The following is a 21,844-nucleotide window of genomic DNA, read 5'->3' as shown; positions in this document are numbered from 1 at the left end:
GCAGGTTGTGAATGTTTAATAGATTCATTTTCAAGAAAGAAAAGGTCAGCATTAACATAAAATTCTTGTAAGATTTGTGACACAAATGTTCTGCTCTGCGGAACAGGTGTTGGTAGAAAAACTAAAATCTGCGCACCAAAGCTAAGCTATCAAAATTATTCTCGGTATTAAGAACGTTCTGGTAATGAGAAGCATGCTTTTGATACTGTTGCTATACTGAAACGCATTACACTCTCTGTGAATTGGAATAGATTCTGTCAGTTCATATTTTCCACGGCCATGTGGAATTTAATAGATCTTAATTAACTGGATTGTTACTATTGTTGTTATTATGTTTACATAGGTCGGTATCTTTAACCTTGCTTACTCTCCCTTTATTTTTCTATTCTAGCTTCACTCTGACCAGGACAAAGGAGATGGATCACTCAAGTACATCTTGTCAGGAGACGGAGCTGGCACTCTTTTTGTTATTGATGAGAGAACAGGAGACATCCATGCCACAAGAAGAATTGACAGAGAAGAGAAAGCTTACTATACCCTTCGTGCCCAGGCCATTAACCGAAGAACACTTCAGCCAGTGGAACCGGAATCAGAGTTTGTCATCAAAATCCATGACATCAATGACAATGAGCCAACATTTCCAGAAGAAGTTTATATAGCAAGTGTTCCTGAAATGTCAGTGGTTGGTAAGTATAGCCTTCAGAAATGGCAAATAGCAATAGCAATAGCAATAGCAGTTAGACTTATATACCGCTTCATAGGGCTTTCAACCCTCTCTAAGCAGTTTACAGAGTCAGCATATCGCCCCCAACAACAATCCGGGTCCTCATTTTACCCACCTTGGAAGGATGGAAGGCTGAGTCAACCCTGAGCCGGTTAGATTTGAACAGCCGAACTGCAGAACTGCAGTCAGCTGAAGTAGCCTGCAGTGCTGCATTTAACCACTGCGCCACCTTGGCAAAAGCATGAGTTGGTGGATCTTACTATAAATTTAGGTAGTTGGAATATAGGTTGCTTTACATTAATAAGATTGTTTACATTAAGCAGGACTGGCAGGTTCTGCAAAGGTTATTTTATGTGGAGACCAAATTATATAATTTTCTAAATAACTTGATAAAAGTTTTTTTTTTCCTCTTTTAATTTTAAGTCAGAAGTGAGCTGTCTGACTTGCATGTTATAATATTTTCCTGTGTGGCGGTGTTCATTTAATGTAAAAAGGAATAACTTAGCATTTTTACCTATAGCTTAAATAATAACTAGATTGGGGCATAAGCTGGCTGTGGTGATCCCGAATTATCAACACACTGGGTACCAAACCAAAACACCTTGGATGGCATGTAAAAAAAACTTGTGCATTGACAAAATTTCCTTCTGTGAATTGCAAAGGTGACACTGCTTGGACATTGCTTGTTGTGTCAAAACATAATGATATCCTGGATTTTTGGAACTCCATGCATATAAGGCCAAAATCAGCTGAAGAACTAACAGTTGTGACTTCACATTGTTGTGAACAAATAATCAATAATGAAAAACAACAACTGGAACACCACTTGAACACAATAGGCATTGACAAATTTCCCATCAGTCAATTGCAGAGGGCGATTTTGCTTGGAACTCCTTCCATTCTGCGATGATATCTGTAGCACCGTCAAACAGGTTTGCCTATCTCAGATCCAGAAATCAAAATTCAGCCATTGACAATTACTTCAGGAATTTCTAATACCGATATAGCAATGGAATTTGGATGAGAAAAATGTGCCTCAGTAGCAATAAAGAAGAATAAAACCACATGGACTACTAGAATTGAAATGCAGAATTGCCAAACGCTCAGGAGCCATCAGGATGAAGCCTACACGTATCTTGGCATCTTACAGTTGAATTAAAAAAAAAAAGGCATGGACAAGTTAAAATTGTGATTAGTGGTACGTCCAAATAGTGAAAAACATGCCAAAGACAAAATTCAAAATGGTGGAAACACCATCAAACCCATCAATACCTGGACCATATCTCTGATATGCAACACAACTGGAATTATTAAATGGGCACAAGCAAAACTGGACAAAACAAGAGCACTCTTAACTATCCAGTATGCCTAAACATCCCTGTAGTGATATTTAGATTATATTCGATCTAAATAAATAGAGGCAGAGGCTTACTTCATATCAAACAAACTGTTAAAGAAGAACATGCGTTGGGTGATTATGTAAAAGACAGCAAAAGCAAGCATTGATGCAATTACAAATTGGAAGTTAATAAATGTACAGGAAACAAAAAAAGTGAATATCAAAATAATGTACTAAAACCCCAAACTGGATCTGACAAGGGAAGAAGCATTATGTGGTTAATTTCTACAAAAGTAGATAAATGTAAAATATGGCTGAACATTTAAAAAAAGGGGGGGAAAAGAAACTGACTTCTTGGCTTTGGCTGCATGAAAGCAAGTCATTCAAACTAGTGCAATTGACATGTTTTTTTTTAAAGATCAAATGTTTCAAAGTGTAAATTGTACAAAGCCAGAGAAACACTAAATCGTAAACTCAGCTTGTGCGTGAAAATTGCAGAAACTCATGATAAACAGTGACATAACACAGCCGGCAAACTTAACTCTTCACTGAAACATGTAAAAATGATCACGTGTCAGTAAAGGAAAATTGATGGGAATGTAGAGTTTAAAAAGTAGTAGAAAATGGGCAGGTTAAAATTGATTTATTTATTATGAAACTTATTCGCCAACCATCTCATATTCAACAACTCTGGGTGGCTGGAAGCATGAAAAATACTGTGGAATTCCAAATATAGACTGATAAAGTCTTGGCTCATAACACACCAGATTTGTAGCGTGGTTGAAAAGAGGAAAACATGGATAATTGATGTCGCAATTACATATGCAATGCTAATACATAGAACAGCCTAGGTTCTTAGGAAGAACTTGATAGATATGAAGGCCAATAGCAACAGAAGAACTGACAGCTGTGATTGATCTTCTACACCAGAAGAAAGTCAGATTAAAATTTTGGCTCCACGTGATTCTTAAATATTATTATTATCTGTAATCTGGCAGAAACCTTTCTGATTGGCAATATTAGCAGTATATGCATTTAAAAGATTTTGAGATCCAATAATTTCTGTCAACCTTAAAATAGTTGTTCACAGGGGTGTCCCCCCCCCAAGCCATATTAGGTTGTTCTGGACTTAAAATGACTCCACAATTACTTCAAAAGCTGAACAGACCATTTTGAACATAGAATATCCTATCTCAAGTTCAGAACAAATGTTTCAGGCTATAAACAGGCCCTTTTGAGCTTAAGATATTTCAAATTTCAAATGTTTTGCATTGTTTAGCCAAGATAATTTTATATTTACTCAGAATTTAGTCCTACTCTTCAGCTTTAATTAGAAGGAACACCATCAACCCTAACGTTACTTCATTACTTGTCATCAACATCTTCAATTATCCTCTCATCCTCAAGAAACTCCATTAATTAGCATTTACTCTCATTGAAATCCTTTTATTAAAAATGATAATGAGTAATTAATTAAACTTTAACCCTATTCTGAAAGTAATTGAGTATTGAGTAATTAAGATTTGCTAGCCCTTGGGTGACCTTGCCTGGGATCAGAAGCTAAGAAGGTTCATATCTGGTTATGGATGGGAAATTTTCCAAGCTGTGACTTGAGAAGTCACACAGCATCACCTATAAAGGCTGTGGCATATCACTTTTATATTCTTGCCAAGAAAATTGTATTAAGTGGCAGAAAGTCAAGTTCAATGTGAAGGAGATTTTGCTTTAATTAAGATTTAATTACTGTTACTATATTACTATTGAACAGAAACTAATTAAGCAGGTAGAAGTCACTAAGAGAAATATCCGACATAAAACATACCGAAAAGCCTTATAAGCTCTGTTTAGTTTCTAAATAGCAGTATTATAAGTTCACACACACACAATGCTATGAATATGTGTGTCTGTGATATGCCGTATATATCAGAGCTGAAAAATGACAAAACTATTAAATGTAATACAATGACACAGAATTAGGGGCGGATTTTTGGGGAGTGGTCAAAAAGAAAATTACCTAAGAATAAAAATTCCAGACTAAGAAATTGATGTGAAAATAGCTGTGATTATAGAATGATTATAGAATGAATCACACACATACACATATTATCCAGATGAAACCAAATAATAAAACATTGCTTTATAGCTATGCCTCATCATTCAGACAGGAGGTGAAAATGAATCAGGAAAGGTAGCAAACGATAGGGGAGAAGGCTATGAGTATACTGGCTTCATGCATGATGCAATATATAACTAATAATCTCATCCTCTGTTAGAAATAATGTAGTTATTTCAACCTTTATTGCGTGGTCTCCATTCTACTGTGCTCAGGAGGAGATGCTTCTAACAATAATTGGTATTTTGTGTTTAGTTATAAAGTTGGACAGTGTTCTGAAATCCAATCTGTTAAATAAGGACTGAAATATTTTAACCAATATCGTCATATGACTGGCAGGGCCTAATCTAGTCTTTAGAAATTCAATTCAAGTCATTGAGGTTTGCTTTGAAGCAGATATATATATATATATATATATATATATATATATATATATATATATATATATATATATATATATATATATATATATATATATATATATATTTATGGGCTCTGCGCGGCCATTTGTGAATGAACTTGAAAGAGAAAATAATTTTTTAAAAAAAAATAAATAAAAATAAACAATGCACAACGTTTGCCCAATAAATTAAGGTTAAGCTTACCACCACACCACCAAGGTTAAGAGCACTCCTGCAAACAACTCCAAAACAGGTTGAAGATCCATCCAGGCAGGGTAAGCGAGTTTGTGAATGCGGCTGCAGGCAACTTAGTTAAGGAGGCTGTGGGAATAAAGCCACTGTGTCTCTCTGTGTATGTGTGCATATATGATTGTATAAGAAGCTGAGGTTGTCCAGCCTCCAGGATGTGATTCTTTTCAGACCCAAAATTTAGGAGTAGATAAGATGTTGGATGCTCTATAAAAAAGATGTAGAGAGTCTAGTCTAGAAAAAGTGCGAAGAAGAGCAAGAAAGAGGATTAGGAGATTGGAAGCTCAAACATATGAAGAACAGTTGCAGGAACTGGGTATGTCTGGTTGAATGAAAAGAAGGACTTAAGGGTAATATGATAGCAGTCTTCCAATATCAATATCTACATTACGATTCGTAACAGCAGCAAAAGTACAGTTATAGAGTAGCAATGCATTTTATTTTTATGGTTGGGGGTCACCACAACATGAGGAACTGTATTACAGGGTCGCAGCATTAGGAAGGTTTGAGAACCACTGCTATAAACTTTCTTCAGCTTCTTTCAGTTTGTAAGCGTTCACATAATTGACTAGAGATACTCATGGTGCAACTTGCTACAGAAGAGAAAGAAAGGAATTTGCCAAATATCTCCACGGGGCTTTATTGTAGATTAGTAACTTGAAACTGCTTATTTCCACACCTAAACCCATCACTTACTCCGTGCTTTTAAATATCCTTTGATATCTCTGAAGTGCAAGCTTCCTTCCAAGTTCCCCTAATTCTTTAATCTCAGCTTTGATGATGAATTCTCAAAATCTTGCTATTAATCAACTTTTACTTTATTCCCTGTCCATATTTCAGTTTGAAGTGGAACATCATTTATAATAGAGGTCTGGCTACTTCCTGCCCTGTTTACTGGAAAAGATGAAGGGAGGTGTCTGTGCCTGAGTTTCCTCTTTCTTTTGCACACCAATTAAAGAAAAAGATGTATTATTTTCTCACTATTGTCCCCATTTTATTAGATTGCATAAAGGACTGGCCATAATTACCTATTAGAGGCAAACACGTTCAGTCTCTCCTCAAAAAGACATATCTTTCTCTCATACTTTATCACTGTCCAGAATGATTTTAAAAGAAGGGGGGATAAGGTTTTGTTGGTGGATTAAAAAGAATGGGTGGGGGGAGTAAGCTGTTCCCATTACAATTATAAAGCTGAGAAGTACTGTACATGAAAGATTGTAAGGAAAAATGTTATTGAATGGATGGATGGATGGATGGATGGATGGATGGATGGATAGATGGATCGATCAAGCATAATAGAGCATAATAGAGCTGAAAGAGACCTTGGAGGTCTTAGAGTCCCACCCCTTGCTCAAGCAGGAGACCCTATACTTGTTTTTTTTTTAATATAATTTTTATTAAACATTATTACCTTTAAAAAACAGGAAAAAACAATACAGCAACATAAATACAACTACATAAGCAAGACAAATCATACATAACAATATAAAGTAGAACATACAGATACAAATGCCGTTTTAAACATACAACCCCCCTCCCCCCCCACGGTGACAGTCATTCACAGCCCAATTTTTTCTTTCTTTCCTCATTATTAGGTCTCTAAGCCACATCTTCTCATTGCAAGATTCAGGGATCTATTACGGTACCTATGTTGACTTTCCCCATTTTAAGTCCCTGCTGTTCTCCTAGTCGCCCACATATACCATAGGTTCCAGCTAAGATAATGTTCTGTTTCTCCTTTGTCCCTCAGCCAACCCGTCAATGCCATTCCAAGGCATTGCTTGTTCATTCACTCAGAGTAACTGTGACTGGTAACCTAAATGAAAATGTGTCAATGACATGGCATCCTAATATTATATTTGGTGGACAAAAGGCCTGTTAAAAAGATTCATTTTGCTTTTATATAAGAAAAGAAGATATACATTTTATAGCTTGTTTTTCTTAAAGTATATTCTATGGGATTTCACAAGAATTTCACTGTTTATAAGATTCTACAGCACCAGATGTTTAACTTTCCCTCACTCCCTCGTTACTCCCTAAGTAGTATATATGTCCTAAATATAAAACCGATGTGTACGAAACAATCAGTGATTATCCCAGAAGTCGTTAGCAGATTAAGAGATCTAGAAGGTCTGGTTTAAGCCTTAGTTTTCAAAGCCCCCTCCTCAATAACATTTTTTTTCTCCTGCAGCAACAATTTTCATTGTGTGTGCATATGCACACTTACACATATCCCTTTTTTGGTCATTTTAATAAGACTAAGAGAAATTTCCTAGCTCTGCAGCTGCTACTTCACAATATTCATTTTATTTCTGCCTCCTAGCTTATTTGTTCTATGGCTTTATCTACCAAACTTTTACAACCTTGGATTTTTAGGATTTAATAGCTCATCCTTTGAATTACTCCAGCTATTATTTTCTCAGTATTGCTGATTGCTGACATCCTTTCTTGTTGAGCTTTCAGCTTTTAATCTTTTCTGCCTCCTGTCTCAGAAATATCAGGGCAAAATGTGTACACATAGGATCCCTTTCTGGGTCCCCAGGCAGTCTGCAAAAGTTACCCTACTAACAATTCAAGCCAGCTGTCCTTTGTCTTCAGAAGTAAAGCATGATATTTTTAGCAGATTTCCCTTCCTTTCTCCCTAGGCCTTCTCGCTAATCCCATCATTAGTCTGGTGTGCCATCTTTTTCACTGCTAGGTCAGTTATACTTTTTAAGAAATCATCCTTCACCTTACCATCATTTGTCCTAGAGGTCTTATTGCATAATATTGTTAGTATAGTCCCTCTCTCTCCCTCTCTCTCTCTCTGTCTCTCTCTCTCTCTCTGTCTCTCTCTCTCTCCTCTCTGTCTCTCTGTCTGTCTCTCTGTCTGTCTGTCTCTCTTTCTCTCTCTCTCATCTCTCTGTCTCTCTTTCTCTGTCTCTCTTTCTCTTTCTCTCTCTCTCTTTCTCTCGTCTCTCTGTCTTTGTCTCTCTGTCTCTGTCTGTCTGTCTCTCTCTCTGTCTCTCTCTTTCTCTCTCTCTCTCTCTCTTTCTCTCTCTCTCATCTCTGTCTCTGTCTCTCTCTCTCGTCTCTCTGCCTCTGTTTCTCTGTCTCTCTCTCTCTGTGTCTCTCTCTCTTTCTCTCTCTCTCATCTCTCTGTCTCTGTCTCTCTCTTTCTCTTTCTCTCTCTCTCTCTGTCTCTCTCTCTCTTTCTCTCTCTTTCTCTCTCTCTCTCTCTCTCTCTGTACTATAGATATTATTGCATGAAATATAAATCAGCAAAAATGTTCTCAGAATACATTTTAATGATGCAAGTAGTTTCCTTTAGTTGGGCAAGATTCTGTCTATTCTGTCTATAGGTGAGGAACAATAAAGGAAAGTGCTTAGAAGTAACTCTGTGTCTCTTTCTTGGTTTTTGGAGCCTGATATTTTCACACTGGCCACACTAACTCACTAAATCCTGTCCATCTCTACCATAATATTCTTTGCCATTCCCAGAAGTTAATTTACATTATATATTTAAAAAGTAGGCATTTTGGTGGGAGTCAAAGCACTTATTTAACAATGCCCCATAATAAAAAATCACACCTGAGCCTCACATGCATAGATTCTAACTTCAAATGACTCAAGTAAGGAAAACCTGTGTACTTTAGCCCTTAGTGGGACTTAGATATATATATGTACATAGAATAGTGAAAGATTTTTTCTTACATTCCAGGGCCATAAAAGTTTGAAGCGAGATAATATAAATAACTCTCACCAAGGGTTTTCTAAATTTCAAGAAAGAAGGAAAGGGAAACCTATAGAATCTTGCTTTTCTTAGAGTAATATTACTTCAATCAATCAATTAGGATAGAGCTGGAAGGGGCCTTAAAGTTCTTCTAGTCCAACCCCTTGCTCAAGCAGGAGACCCTATATCATTTCAGACAGGTGCTTGTTCAGTCATCCCTTAAAAACTCCAGTGATGAAGCACCTACAACTTCTGAAGAAAAGCTGTTCCACTAGTTAATTGTTCTTCCCAACAACATTGGAAAGAATTAACCAGTGAAACTTATTATTATATACAGTATGATATGGAAGAATGGTAGTTTCTTAAAAGATGGTTCCTTGATGAGTTTAGATAAAGTTCCTCAGCTGGGGAAAAAAAGAAATGGAAAATAGTATTACGCAGTTTGGAAATTCCTTCTCAAATTCTTGAATGTTTGGCATAGGGGCTGAGAGCTTTACAATGCAATGCACATAAGCATTCCACTGACAGGGATTAAAGCATGGCTGGCAGGCAAAAATGAAATAATTCTCTAGAAAGGTAAATATAATATGCAGAAATATAACAAGCAGGGTACTGCTGGAAGGCTGAGTCAGGAGTTTCACTTAAATTTAACTCAGAGGTCTTTGAAGGCTGTGCAGTTTCTGAAATGGCTAAAGATAGAGATGAAATAGAAAGGAAAGCTTTTAATGTATTCAAATTGATCAGCATGGATTAGTCTCCCAAGTGATTAGCATGGGGAAAAGGAAGGCAAGAAAGCTACAGGGGAGAATTCACTGCGCCTTTAAAACTGACCAAATGATTCCTTACAATTTTATTAAACGGTTGAAACCCATCTCCTGCTTTAATTATCAGACATTTATCACTGATGGATTAAATTGTCCCTTCCTGGTGTGCCTTTATCAAATGTATGGGTGGAAGGGTGAATATTTTCCAGGACTTTTTTTCTATTGTTGCTTAATTGCCAGAGTTTAAGAAATGAATAGACAAGGTTGGCACAAGATTTAATGATGACAACCAGCCCAGAGGTGGGTTCCTACCAGTTCGCACCTATTCGGTAGAACTGGTTCATCAAATCTACCGAACCGGTTAGAAGAGGTTCCACCAGTGGACCCGGAAAGCAGGCCACACCTACAGAAGAGGTTCCAAGATATTTTGAAACCCACCACTGGTCCTTGGATATGATTATTCTACACTATCATGCTCCTATTTATAAAACTCAGTGCCTCTGTGAAAGGTAAGGATGACTACTGTGTTTGTGGTGCAATCAGAACATTGCGTGTGTTGAAGTTGTTTTAACGCAAACCAAAGATGCCTTTTAAAAAACAAGTTTACATCCTATTCTTATGCAGGCCAGTGCTGTGTGTGAGGTAATTTAAAGTGGTTCTGACAAGTGTCTGCGGCATCTTCATATCCGGTCACATGGGCGGCAAGCCACTCCCATTCGGTCACATGGGCGACAAGCCACTCCCATAAAGGAGGCCACACCCACAGAGTAGGTTCAAACAATTTTTGAAACCCACCACTGCAACCAATTCTGGCAGAGATCCCCATTCTTGTTTAATTTCCTTCCAGGATTGCTACCAAGTTTCTTCTATACATTTAAACTCATGTGACTTATTTGCAAGATAATCCAGGAGAAATAACTCCTAACCAGCCGTATGTGTGCCTAAAACACCTTCAATTCGCTACCACTGCCCTGCTTGTGTGAGATACCTCCTTGAATAACATTTTTGAAGACATTTTCTCCACTATTATTCCTTATCTTTTAAAACAGAGGTGGTAGGTAAAGTGAAATGCAGAATTAGAAGCTTGCAAGCTTTTAAGGTCTTTCCTCACTAGTGATTTATGGCATGTTGATATCATCTCCCAGTCATCTTTGAAATGATACACCATCTGTTCTCGTGTTTGTTATTTGGTAATTGCAGAAAATGATAGAATAGAAATCCTCTCAAAAGTGCATAACAAGTTCAGAGACATGATCTTCCAACATCTCTTCAAGGAATATAAATACTCCATGTGTACTTTGACAATACATTCCCTGGAATTTTTTTTTTTTAAATGGCTTTAGATAAGTATGAGTCTGTGCTTTTATCACCCAAGTATATATACATCAATAGCAATAGCACTTAAACTTATATATTGCTTCACAGTGCTTTACAGCCCTCTCTAAGCGGTTTACAGAGTTAGCATATTGTCCCCAACAATCTGGGTCCTCATTTTACTCACCTCCAAAGGATGGAAGGTTGAGTCAATTTTGAGCCTGATGAGATTCGATCTGCAAAACTGCTGGCAGCTGGTGATCAGAAGAAATAGCTTGCAGAACTGTACTCTAACCACTGTGCCACCGCAGATCAAGAATCAATAATACACATAATATTTTACATAATATAGGAAGAAAACCTCCTTGCCTCAAGAAGCAACATTTATATTACTGGTGAAACATGGGCAAAGTTTCTTGTCAACTAAACATTACTAAAGTCACAGAACTGCCCGAAAAGCACCAGCATTTCCTTTTTCCTTGCAACATATGTGGTATTAAAGATGTTCTCAGAGTTTTGAGACCTAAAGGTTTGGAAACGACACAGAAATGACATGCTGAAATACTTGTGATTTTTATTTGTTACAAATTGGAGAAAATATGGCCTATCACTAAAAATGGTGCCTCAGCTACCAAAATTCTAAAAAATTTTTTTCCTCAAAGGACTGACCAGAGGGAAAAACTAGAGGGGGGGAGGGAAGGAGAGAGAGTTTTGGTGAAATATATGCAATTATGAACATTCTGGGATATGATTTGCCGTGACCTGACAAATGCACGATAGACATATGCACACTGACAAAATAGCGCCAATTAAAACGCCACAAATTTGCGACGACAAAAGCGCGATGACAAGCACAATAAAGAGTTAGGGTTAGGGTTGTTAATGATGCAATTTTGTCAGCGCGCATTTGTCGGCACGCTATTGTCAAAAATCAATTAGCGATTTCGACGGCGCTCGTTTGTCTGTCGCGGTTTTGTTGGCGCGCATATGTCTATCGCGCATTTGTCGGTGAACCATGATTTGGGAAAGGCACTACTATGAAGGAGTAGAATAAAAAGGGAAAAAAAGCCTGCAGCTTTTAGTAAGCCGCATGAATCTCATGAATATCTGATGCTGATATGTTTGCATTCTTATTGCAGTAAAGATAATATAATTATCTGTAGGCCTCTCTGGTCAAAATATAATGTTGATACATGTTTTGACATGATACCTAATTAATTTCCATTTGAATTTTCCAGGTACTTCTGTTGTTCAAGTCACAGCCCTTGATGCTGATGACCCTTCATATGGAAATAGTGCCAGAATCATCTACAGCATACTCCAGGGCCAGCCATATTTCTCTGTGGAGCCAGAAACAGGTGTTGTTGTACTTATTGATCTTAATTAAGGATTTCTGCCTTGTCAGAAAAAATGGTATTCACATTATTTTTCAGCCATATTCAAAACAGCTTAAATTCTCTTAAAGTATATGAGAAAAAGTTACCTAATTACTGTAGCAAAATTCAGATGTGGGTACTAATTGGATAGCAGTTAAATTTTGATCTGGATTTTTCTTAAGATATTGTTGTTTCCTAATCTGAAGCTAGAGGGGAAAGGACTAAACAAAGGATTCATAGCATAAAAAATGGATTAGTAATGACTACTTCAAGGATTCCAGGAAGTTACATTTGGAATATAAAGGAGAATACTTGTAGCTCAGGGTTGAAAGGAGGGCTTGGTGGGCATGGCAAGATACTGCAAAATCTCCATTCCCACCCCACTCTGGGGCCAGCCAAAGGTGGCATTTGCCGGTTCTCCAAACTCAAAATTTCCGCTACCAGAATTTGTCAGAACCTGCTGGATTTCACTCCTGGTTTACTCCCACTCACTTGTGCAGCTTTCACACACTATAAGTTCATATAATTTCATACTTCTATCCTTGGTGCCCTCTGAGCTTGGTTATTTCCTTGCAGATGTTTTATCACCCAAGCTAGGTAATATCATCAATGTTAGTGAGGAGTGGGGTTTGCTCTCTGTTTATATTCTAGCAGTGTTGGTGGAGGTGGTCATAGAGGTTCTTTGGTTGAGCTACTTACTGTTAGCTTGCTTGGTAGTTTCACCCCCCACCAACACAGACAGGGAAGCTACTAGAATATAAACTGAAAGCAAACCCCACTCCTTACTAGCATTGATGGTGTTAGCTAGTTTGGGTAGCAAGAAAACAAACATGTTTAGAAATCACCAAAGATCCTACATTTTGAATATAATTTATCTGTTTGAATATAATTTATCTGTTTGAATATTTTATAAATCTTTGAAAACTTAATTTGAATTCTAATAGGCTCATGAGATCATATAACTTGAAGTGAAGTCAATAATCCCCTTTAAGCAAGTAAATGTTTTTTATACAAGAAAAGCCAACAGTGGCTTTTCTTGTATAAGAACAGCAATTTTGTACTGTGAATGTTTTTTTAAAAACAAATATCATTCTACATTATATTTCCTAATTGATGGGTAAAACATTTTCTCTAGTGGATTAAATAATTTTATTATCATGCAGCAAAGCTAAATTATTGAGCACCACCTTTTTGTTAACTAATGGCAATTTATGATTCGACTTTAATTTTGTTAAAAACTGAGTAAGAGCTCAATATTTTGCTTGAAAAAAGTTTGAATTATGCGGATAACTTGGAGAGTAATTTTACAAATATATTGTGTATTTAAAAAAAGTCCTCCGGGATTGGGCGGCCTATAAATCTACTAAATAAATAAATAAATCTGAATCCGGTGCTTAGTACTATAGACGATTTACATATTGTCAAAATCACGAGACAACTCGCCGTGTCACATGATATATTTCATGGCGGTTTTCCCATTCACGGAGGTGGGGTGGGTGTGGCCTGCACATGATCCATCTGGCCCATGGGCTGCCAGTTTGACACTCCTGATAAAAATGATACAGTCTAATTTCAACAGATCCAGGGGCAAAGCAGCATAATAGATGTCTAAAATACGTTCTATCCCAGGAGTGTCAAACTCAAGGCCCAGGGGCCAGATCCGACTCATGGGGTGCTTGGATCTGACCTGGAAACAGTGAAGGACCGACCCACGGTGCCTCTGCCAACAAAAATGGAGATTGTGAGGGCTGCGGGTGGTACCAAGTACCAAGCACTGGATTCAGATAAATTATATTCAAAATGGAGGAGGATGTTGCAAGTGAAAAGGGAGCTCAGGAGCCATTTTTGCTGGCAGAGCACTCAGGCCACCAGAGGCGCCCTCCCCCAACACGAGTGGTGTCATGCTGGCCACACCCAGTCTGACCACACCCACCCCAGATCCTGAGGTCAAACACAACCCTGATGTGGTCCTTACTGAAATTGAGTTTGACACCCCTGTTTTATCAGAAGGGAAACCCACAATTCAATTCTATAGAAAATTTCAAAATGTGTTGAAACTTAGTAACAGTGATGTAAGTATACATGACGGAATAAGGACTGTGAGTGTCCAGTTTCAGAAAATCAGTGGAATTTAGTCTGAAAAATAGATAAAACACTTTTGTAGTACCTGTGTTAAGGAAAGATTTCCAAAATACCTTTTGAACTATTGCATCACTGGTTCGTTATCAGCGTTATGCAGATTTTAAGCTATGCATCTCTTAAGGAAGTTAGGAAGGTGGCCAAGGGACTCTAAAATCTTGGCAGGCTGAATTCAGAGCAAGTTATTCTATATCGGATCACTGTCTGATCTTATACCATTTCATAGGGAAATATTCCTGAGGACTAAAACATAATCTTTTTTTGACTTAAAAGCAGTTTGAGACTCAATTTGTAGAGTATTTTATGGAGAAAGATAACGGAATCCTGAACTGTCAGAAGGCAGTTTTTTTTCTCATAATGCAATTATACTCTTAAGTCATTTTTTTTTTTGCAGATTTGATATAGTCCCAATAGTGCTTAGCTAATTCAATCCCCTGACACAACATGGAGGGAGAAAAGGTGTGTTTTGGCTTCAGCAGTGTTCAAATTTTATATGAATGGCTTAGCAGCCTCTTTGGAATCAGAATTTCTAAACTGGCTGAAATATGTGAGCCATAACCATGTATATATTAATGTAGCCATTGTGAAAAAGCATTGTAGTTAAAAATCCAAATGTAATTACTGAGTTATATTTCAAAAATATGGAATTTGATGCTAGCAGACAATTCTGATCTTATCAAGCCACAGGTTTGTTTAAGATGGACTGAAAACAATACTACAGATGTAAAAGAATGGATTCCGAAGATGTGTTCTTGGTCACTTGTTAAAAAATCTTCATAATGTAAAAATGAGAAGAGCAGTCAAAGACAAAGATTAAAAATAGTAACTAAAAAAATAAAATATGTAAAGAGAAGTTACATACATTGTGCAAAATGAAGTGACAGTGACAATTAAGATGGTGGATGAATTATATTTTACCTTCTTTCTCAAAACTTCCCTGCATTTACTAAAATAAACACATGAGGGAGTATGCTATGCAAAAATTGTCCTCCTTTTTTTTACTAATTTACTATTTTAGAGAGGTGATTGTTGTTGTTATTAATATGCAGAGCACTCAAAAATATTCCCCCAGTGTCTGAACTTGCAGATTCAGAATTGTTGTTTAATGCATAAACTGCTACTTAATATATTGCAGCCACAATCACCTACTTTTAATTTCTGTGTTCAATGTATTCATTAAACTCTGCTTGACATTTTGAAAAATTATTTTTCTAAATAATAGACATACTGTTCCACAGAGAGTGATGGAAAATCTTTGTTTGTTTCTCTTTCAGGCATTATTAGAACAGCTCTGCCAAATATGAACAGGGAAAACAGAGAGCAATATCAGGTTGTTATCCAGGCAAAGGATATGGGGGGCCAGATGGGCGGATTATCAGGAACCACGATAGTGAACATTACCCTGACTGATGTCAATGACAATCCACCTCGATTCCCACAGAGTAAGCTTCCTTTAATTGTCCTTCTGTGCTACAAAAATATCAGAATGAAAGAATTAGACAACTACCATCTGGTTTAATATAAAATAAAAATCTAGTTTATGGAGCACATGCAAAATAGGCTTTATCCACAGATTTATTCACCGTTGTCAGAAAAAAATATGTAATGAGATGCTACGGGGACAACTTGGTTAGAGAAAAATACAGTTGCAAAGAACAATTGCTTAATATTGGATAATTCTTAGCATAATGGTAACGGAATCTCTTTCTCCCTCCCTCCTCCACAAGAGGAATGGAAGAAATAACATTAGTATGTAAGGGTTGGAAGTGACCTTGGAAATTATTTAGTTCAACTAACTATACAATAACAGGAATCTACTGCTTCAGCATCTCTACCAGATGGCCATCCAGTTTATACTTCGTACAAAGAAGGGTCTGCCACCTCCCAAGCAGTCTTCTCTATTGTTAATCAACTCCTACTGTTAATATTTTTTCCCCTGATGTCCAACTAAATTTGTAATTAAACCCATTGTTCTTTGTTTCCTTTCCTGGAACAATTCTGCCCCATCTTTTACATGACAACAGACCAGATAATTGAAGACATCTATTGTGTCTTATTGCTGTTTTCTCTTGTCAAACATATCCAAAACGTTCAGATGTTTCATATAAACTTGTGCTTTTCCTCCCCTTTATCGGTACTTTATATTATTAATTGATAATATATTAATTGTTTAATTAATTGTTCTCTTCTGAACATACTGTATTTTGCTAGTTCCTTTCCAAAACTACTCTGTAATTAATGTTCTGGGTCAGGGCTGTCAAACTCGCGGCCCACGGGCCAGATGGATCATGCGCTAGCCACGCCCATGCCTGGTTTAGCGAAGGGGGGGGAAAGTCCCGATACGTCACATGACACCACCGTGAGGATGCAAGTTTGACATCCCTGGTCTAGCTACAGTCTGACCAAAGCAGAATAAAGAAGAATGATTTCTTCTGAGCTTGACTCTATAATTAAAGTTTCAAGAGCATATCTTTGTTTGTTGATGTCTGGAAGTTAATATACAAATTTAAGCAACATAAACCAAAATAGGAATGCCTTTTGTAGCAAAACAAGGGTTTTTGAAAGATGACTACAATTCAGAGTTACAGATTGAGACAGGAAGTTCCCATCCATCAGACTGAAGTGATTTAAAGAAATCTTCAAAAACTCATAAACACAAGGCCAAATGTGCTTAGTTAATACATCTTAGGCTAGTAGAGAACTTGTTATGCATTTCAATTTTCCAAAACAAAATTACTGAAAAAGTTTTGGAAAAAGCTAATCTTCATCTACTCTTGTCTATTTATTTCTCCTTACTCAGTTTGTAAAATCAAGCAGCAGGAGGAAGGATTCAAGAAGGTATTTGCAGATCCATTTCCAATATTTCTCAAAAGTAATTTTTGAATAACTAACAACAGCTTCTTTACCAAAGGAGACTTTTTGTAGCTGCTAATGCATTGCTGCATTATATTGTGAAAACAAATCAAGATAGAAGGGCACGTTTTAACAATGTTTTTTTTTTTTAACAAAAATAAAACCATAGACTTGGGAAATGGCCAATCAGGTCCAATCCATCTTCAAGTTATTAATTCAGGCATCCCAGATGTATTCCATAGGTCTCTCAATCTTCTGCCATATTTTATTTACAACACACATGATTGTGACACATTCATGCAGTTGTAGCCTTATCATGTGATGATACACATGATAAGGCTACAACTGCATGAATGTGTCACAATTATGATGTTTTGATCCCCTCCCACTCATGGATGCCCCCTGCCAGATAGATGACAGTCTAGCTTCCGCTTGAATATTTCCAGTACTATCATGGGTAGTACTGCCACTTATTTTTAGTTACAATAAATTAAAAAAAAAATTGCAGTACTTGGACTTGATTTACATTTATTTATTTTATCTGAAGCTTATGACTTTGAGTCATGAGAATTGGGCAGTCATCCTCCAGACACTCTGATGATGCTTTTCCTCTGTAGTGATGATCTGAGCAATGTACTGTGTTCCTTCTCTTTGTTTGCTCATAGTAGGTATGGCTGGAAAAGCCTTGTGTAGCTTCCTTGCCATTCACTGACTAATTCATTTGAGGGAGGTTAATTTCTTGTATAGTCTCAGAACACTGGTCAGTTCTGTATTTTGTGATCTCAGGATGCTGCTGGAAGTTGGAACTGCAGACATATATCTTCTATTTGTTTGAATTCCCTTCTCTACCTTTACTACAACGTTTATCTATATATGGGTCTTCAGTCATAACAAGACTGGGTTTGGTTAGTCCAGGGAACAATTAGCCTGTAAACTAGACTGGGAAATGGAAAAATATTATCGAAAAGGGCAGTGGCGAATCACTCCTCTAATGTTGCAGCGTAAACTTGTGTCAAATCAGGCTTGATTTGAGGGAATATTTACTTTTGTCCTATAGTTATATATGAACTTGGTAAGATAAACTCCCTTTTTGCTATAAGGCATTTTTCTAAAATTAAATATTCTTCCTCCCCAGTTCCCCTGACACTCTCTTTATTAATGAGGCTTATATCATGTTAAAAGAAAGTGAACGAATGAGCTTGTGAAAGGAGTTGATTCATGTAAGTGCTAAAGGCCTTATTGATTCCTTCTTAAAAGAGAATCAATAATATTCATGTCAAATGTGAAACTGTACACTTAACGGATCTTATCTCTTGTCTGATTTGCTGACTTGATTATGGATCAGGAGGACTTCTGAAATTGGAAGACCTTATACAGTTTATTATCAGATTAGGGTTGCACTAGTATTAATGACAAAGAACTAATCACACCTTTCTGAAGCCTTGTGAAAACATGAGATCAGTGATAAGAGTTCTGATTCAAAAAACAAGTCAGGAATTTTTTATTTATTTATTTTTTTTGCTGGAGACATTTCCAGCACAAAAAAATTAAAATGTAATTTTTTTTTACAAACCCTTCCTCCCTTTCTTTTCTTTTTAACCTCACAACAACTCCATGAGATGTGCCAGAAAAGCACAATTTCATGGAAAAATTAATGTGTGCTTAAGTCTCCTTAGTTATATAGATAGATTTACTTAAGTGCTCTAATACCTGCATGAGATTTTTTTTTTGTTTACTATAGAATTCCAGTAACCGTAGAATTTAGGTTGAACATCCCCTCCTTTCTAAAGCATTTTGATATTAATTTTATAATCCTTCCGCAATTTGATACCTTCTAGAAGTGCTGAATACCAATCTTCATCATTCCTAATCAAGGTACATCTAGTAAGAGAAGGTTGTTAATTTACAGAAAATAATGGGATAGCCCCTGCATGATATAAATATGATGTAAAAAGCCTCTGCTTTCATAGCTCCATTCTCCTTCTGCCAAGTGGAGTGGATAATATTTTAAATATTTTCCTACAGAGTCAGAAATATTCCCAGAATTGTCAGTAGGATGGAAGCTTCCTGAAGAGCAACTTAAGTTGACTGTAACTGGAATTGGCAGCCCATCAGATTTCCCAGTGGGGGTATCATCTTCCCACCTTATAGTGCTATTTGAATGTGTAATATCCTATTACCAGCAACAGGAAGCATTATATATGAAAAAGGTTTCTTAGTGGTTGCTAGTTGCTGTGATTCAATGCCATCTATGCTGTAATATCAGGGATAAAACAGACTTCCTTGCAGTTTTAAGCTAATTAATAGTTTCTATGTCTGAAGAAATTAATCTTAGATCATGAAAATAGGGGTGTGAATCTTTAAGACAAGGTTAGGTAGCGTTTTTCAGCAAAGAAACAAACAGTGTCAGAGAAATGTATTTAATGTAGGTACACACACACAAACACACAAACACACAACTTTTTTTCTAACACTAGGAACTTTCACAGAAAAAAAAGCAGCAAGAGTAGCTGTTTAAATTAAGCAGAATAATAAATAATTTACAGAAAAATATTTACAGAACATATGTGTGTGTGTGTGTGTGTTTTATTTTTTATTTGTGCTGATAAATAAATAAAGGGAGACTAGTATAGATCTATTTCAAGCTATTTAGCTCTCATCAGCTAGCCATACCCATACAATAGATCTATACTAGTCTCCCTTTATTTATTTATCAGCACAAATAAAAAAAAAACACCAATATAACAAAGGCAACAGTAAAAATATTGGGTTTCTGTCGTGATGGACTCTTGTGATGAGCCGATTGACAGATGATAGAAGCAGTTAGCTTCCTCCCATAATTGGGGCTTACCAGGGGTTGTAAAAATCATAGATAGATGATAGATAGATAGATAGATAGATAGATAGATAGATAGATAGATAGATAGATAGATAGATAGATAGATGATGATAGATAGATAGATGATAGATAGATAGATAGATAGATAGATAGATAGATAGATAGATAGATAGATAGATAGATAGATAGATAGATAGATAGATAGATAGATAGATGATAGATAGATAGATATTCATGGCATATAAGTGATACATGAACAGGGTCCATAGTATTGCCTGAGATGCTACACGTTCTCTTCATTCTCCTCATTATCTTTTGGGAAGAGGATTCAGGGTATCCAAAGCAGAACATCTAGATTCAGCCACATTTTTTCCATATAATACCAATCTTGTAAACTTTCAATTTTCCAATGGAATTTTTTTTTAAAGAGAGATGCTGAAAAATTGCCTGAAAACAGCAGAATTGAATGTAGTGTTGATATTGACCAGATTTCCTTACTCCCTTGTGTCAAATCTGCTTGAAATGAGTCTTTGGTTTTAATTATACCCCTTACTACTACAGTTCGTGACTCTTCCAATGGGAAAAATATAAATTCAATCCAAAGAGATTTCTTATGAGACAGGAAATAATAAAGCACGTTTTTTTTTCCTTCCTAGACAGTCATGGGTTGGTGCATAAGCCTCTTGGTTTTGGCACAGGAAATGGCACTCTCTGTCTTTATCAAAATCCTTTTATAAGTGTGATTGCATTCTTCTCTCTCGAAGTAGAAGCAAGGATGAGTAGTTTCCTTGGAGTTTCACCAGGGGATTATGGTGGTTCCATTGACTGTGTGTGAGAGAGAGAGGTTAACATAGAAGCAGGAGGAAAACTGGCTTTGGTAACTTTCAAACACTGCCAGCTTCAACCCTCACAAATTACAAATACTTTTGAAAACCAGCAGGAACAGTTTCCTCTTCTCTATTCTGGATTTCTTTTGAAAATCACAAAATGAAGCCTATTCACTTCAAGTGAGCTGCGAAGAGCTGTGCAATTTGGCAACGCTACAGAAACTGCTAGACTTATAAAAATGATTGATTGCGATTTTTATATTATTTCCAGGCTTCCAGAGCTTTTTAGCTCCTGGAGGCAAAGTGCAAATAAAGAATAATAATGGTAATTTATAACTTACCTCAAAAATCTAGGTGCCCTGCTTGTTTATGGTCTAATGAGGCACAAACAAGGAAGAGGGAAATAAAATACAAAGAAAAGGGTGTTAGAAATTTTCTCTCACGCACATAGTTCTCTCTGTATTTCTCTTCTGACCTACCCTCAGTATCTTACAAATTTATTTTAAGCCGCCGAACTATTTTTTTTAAAAATAACTATAACAACAAAATCCTTTGCCGTTCATGTCTTGCCTGGAAACTAAACATTAGTGGAGTGCATAATTTTTCAGCAAATTGGCTTCTACTGGAATAATGGTTTTCCTTTTTCAAAATAAACATTTTCACCAGATTTACACTCACTTGAGGCTATTGCTCAAGAAATACAGATGGAGATGTTACTGTTCGGTTTGCCTGTGCCAGGAGAGACAGAAGCCCACACAGAGAAACTTGGCTTTTTTTACACAACACATGCTACACAAGAGAAACCATCAAATACCGCAAATTGAGGCATGACTCCATCAAAAACAAGTCCAGTACAAATTGTGCTGTAATGAAAGAGAAATGCCCAAGAGCAATTTTTTTTTTTTTGATTCTGCAGCCCCTATTAGTTTCCTTGAATTCCTACAAACTCTTGCAGTGATGTTTTCAGTATCAGGGATTGGAATGCAGCTCCTTCTTCACCTCACCTTCTTACTGCAAGCATTTAAGTACTTCAAGAAACTGTGGGGATGTTGGAAAAGAGACTCACAAAACTCAGATCAAATCACCTCCTGCAAAAATTGGTGGAACTTGCAAAATGATTGAAATACTTGAATTTGATTTTAATATTTTTACTTAAAAGTAATTAGCTGAAGCTTATGAGAATTGAATTTAAGT

The 21,844-nt window shown here is 36.6% G+C and overlaps 1 protein-coding gene across 1 annotated transcript in view; it reads left to right on the top strand.

Moving 5' to 3' along the window:
• LOC116510351 (cadherin-10-like) overlaps nucleotides 1-21,844 on the top strand; it is an 89,077-nt gene that overhangs the window by 40,530 nt on the left and 26,703 nt on the right. Inside the window, exons 2-4 of the mRNA XM_032219867.1 lie at nucleotides 392-686; nucleotides 11,855-11,974; nucleotides 15,406-15,573. Of these exons, the coding sequence (XP_032075758.1) occupies nucleotides 392-686; nucleotides 11,855-11,974; nucleotides 15,406-15,573 (583 nt within the window). The remainder of the gene's footprint in view (nucleotides 1-391; nucleotides 687-11,854; nucleotides 11,975-15,405; nucleotides 15,574-21,844) is intronic.

The sequence above is a fragment of the Thamnophis elegans genome, chromosome 6, assembly GCF_009769535.1.
Source record: "Thamnophis elegans isolate rThaEle1 chromosome 6, rThaEle1.pri, whole genome shotgun sequence".
Lineage (NCBI taxonomy): Eukaryota > Metazoa > Chordata > Lepidosauria > Squamata > Colubridae > Thamnophis > Thamnophis elegans.
Note: the sequence above shows the minus strand (reverse complement) of the source record. Positions and strands in the feature narration are given on the sequence as shown.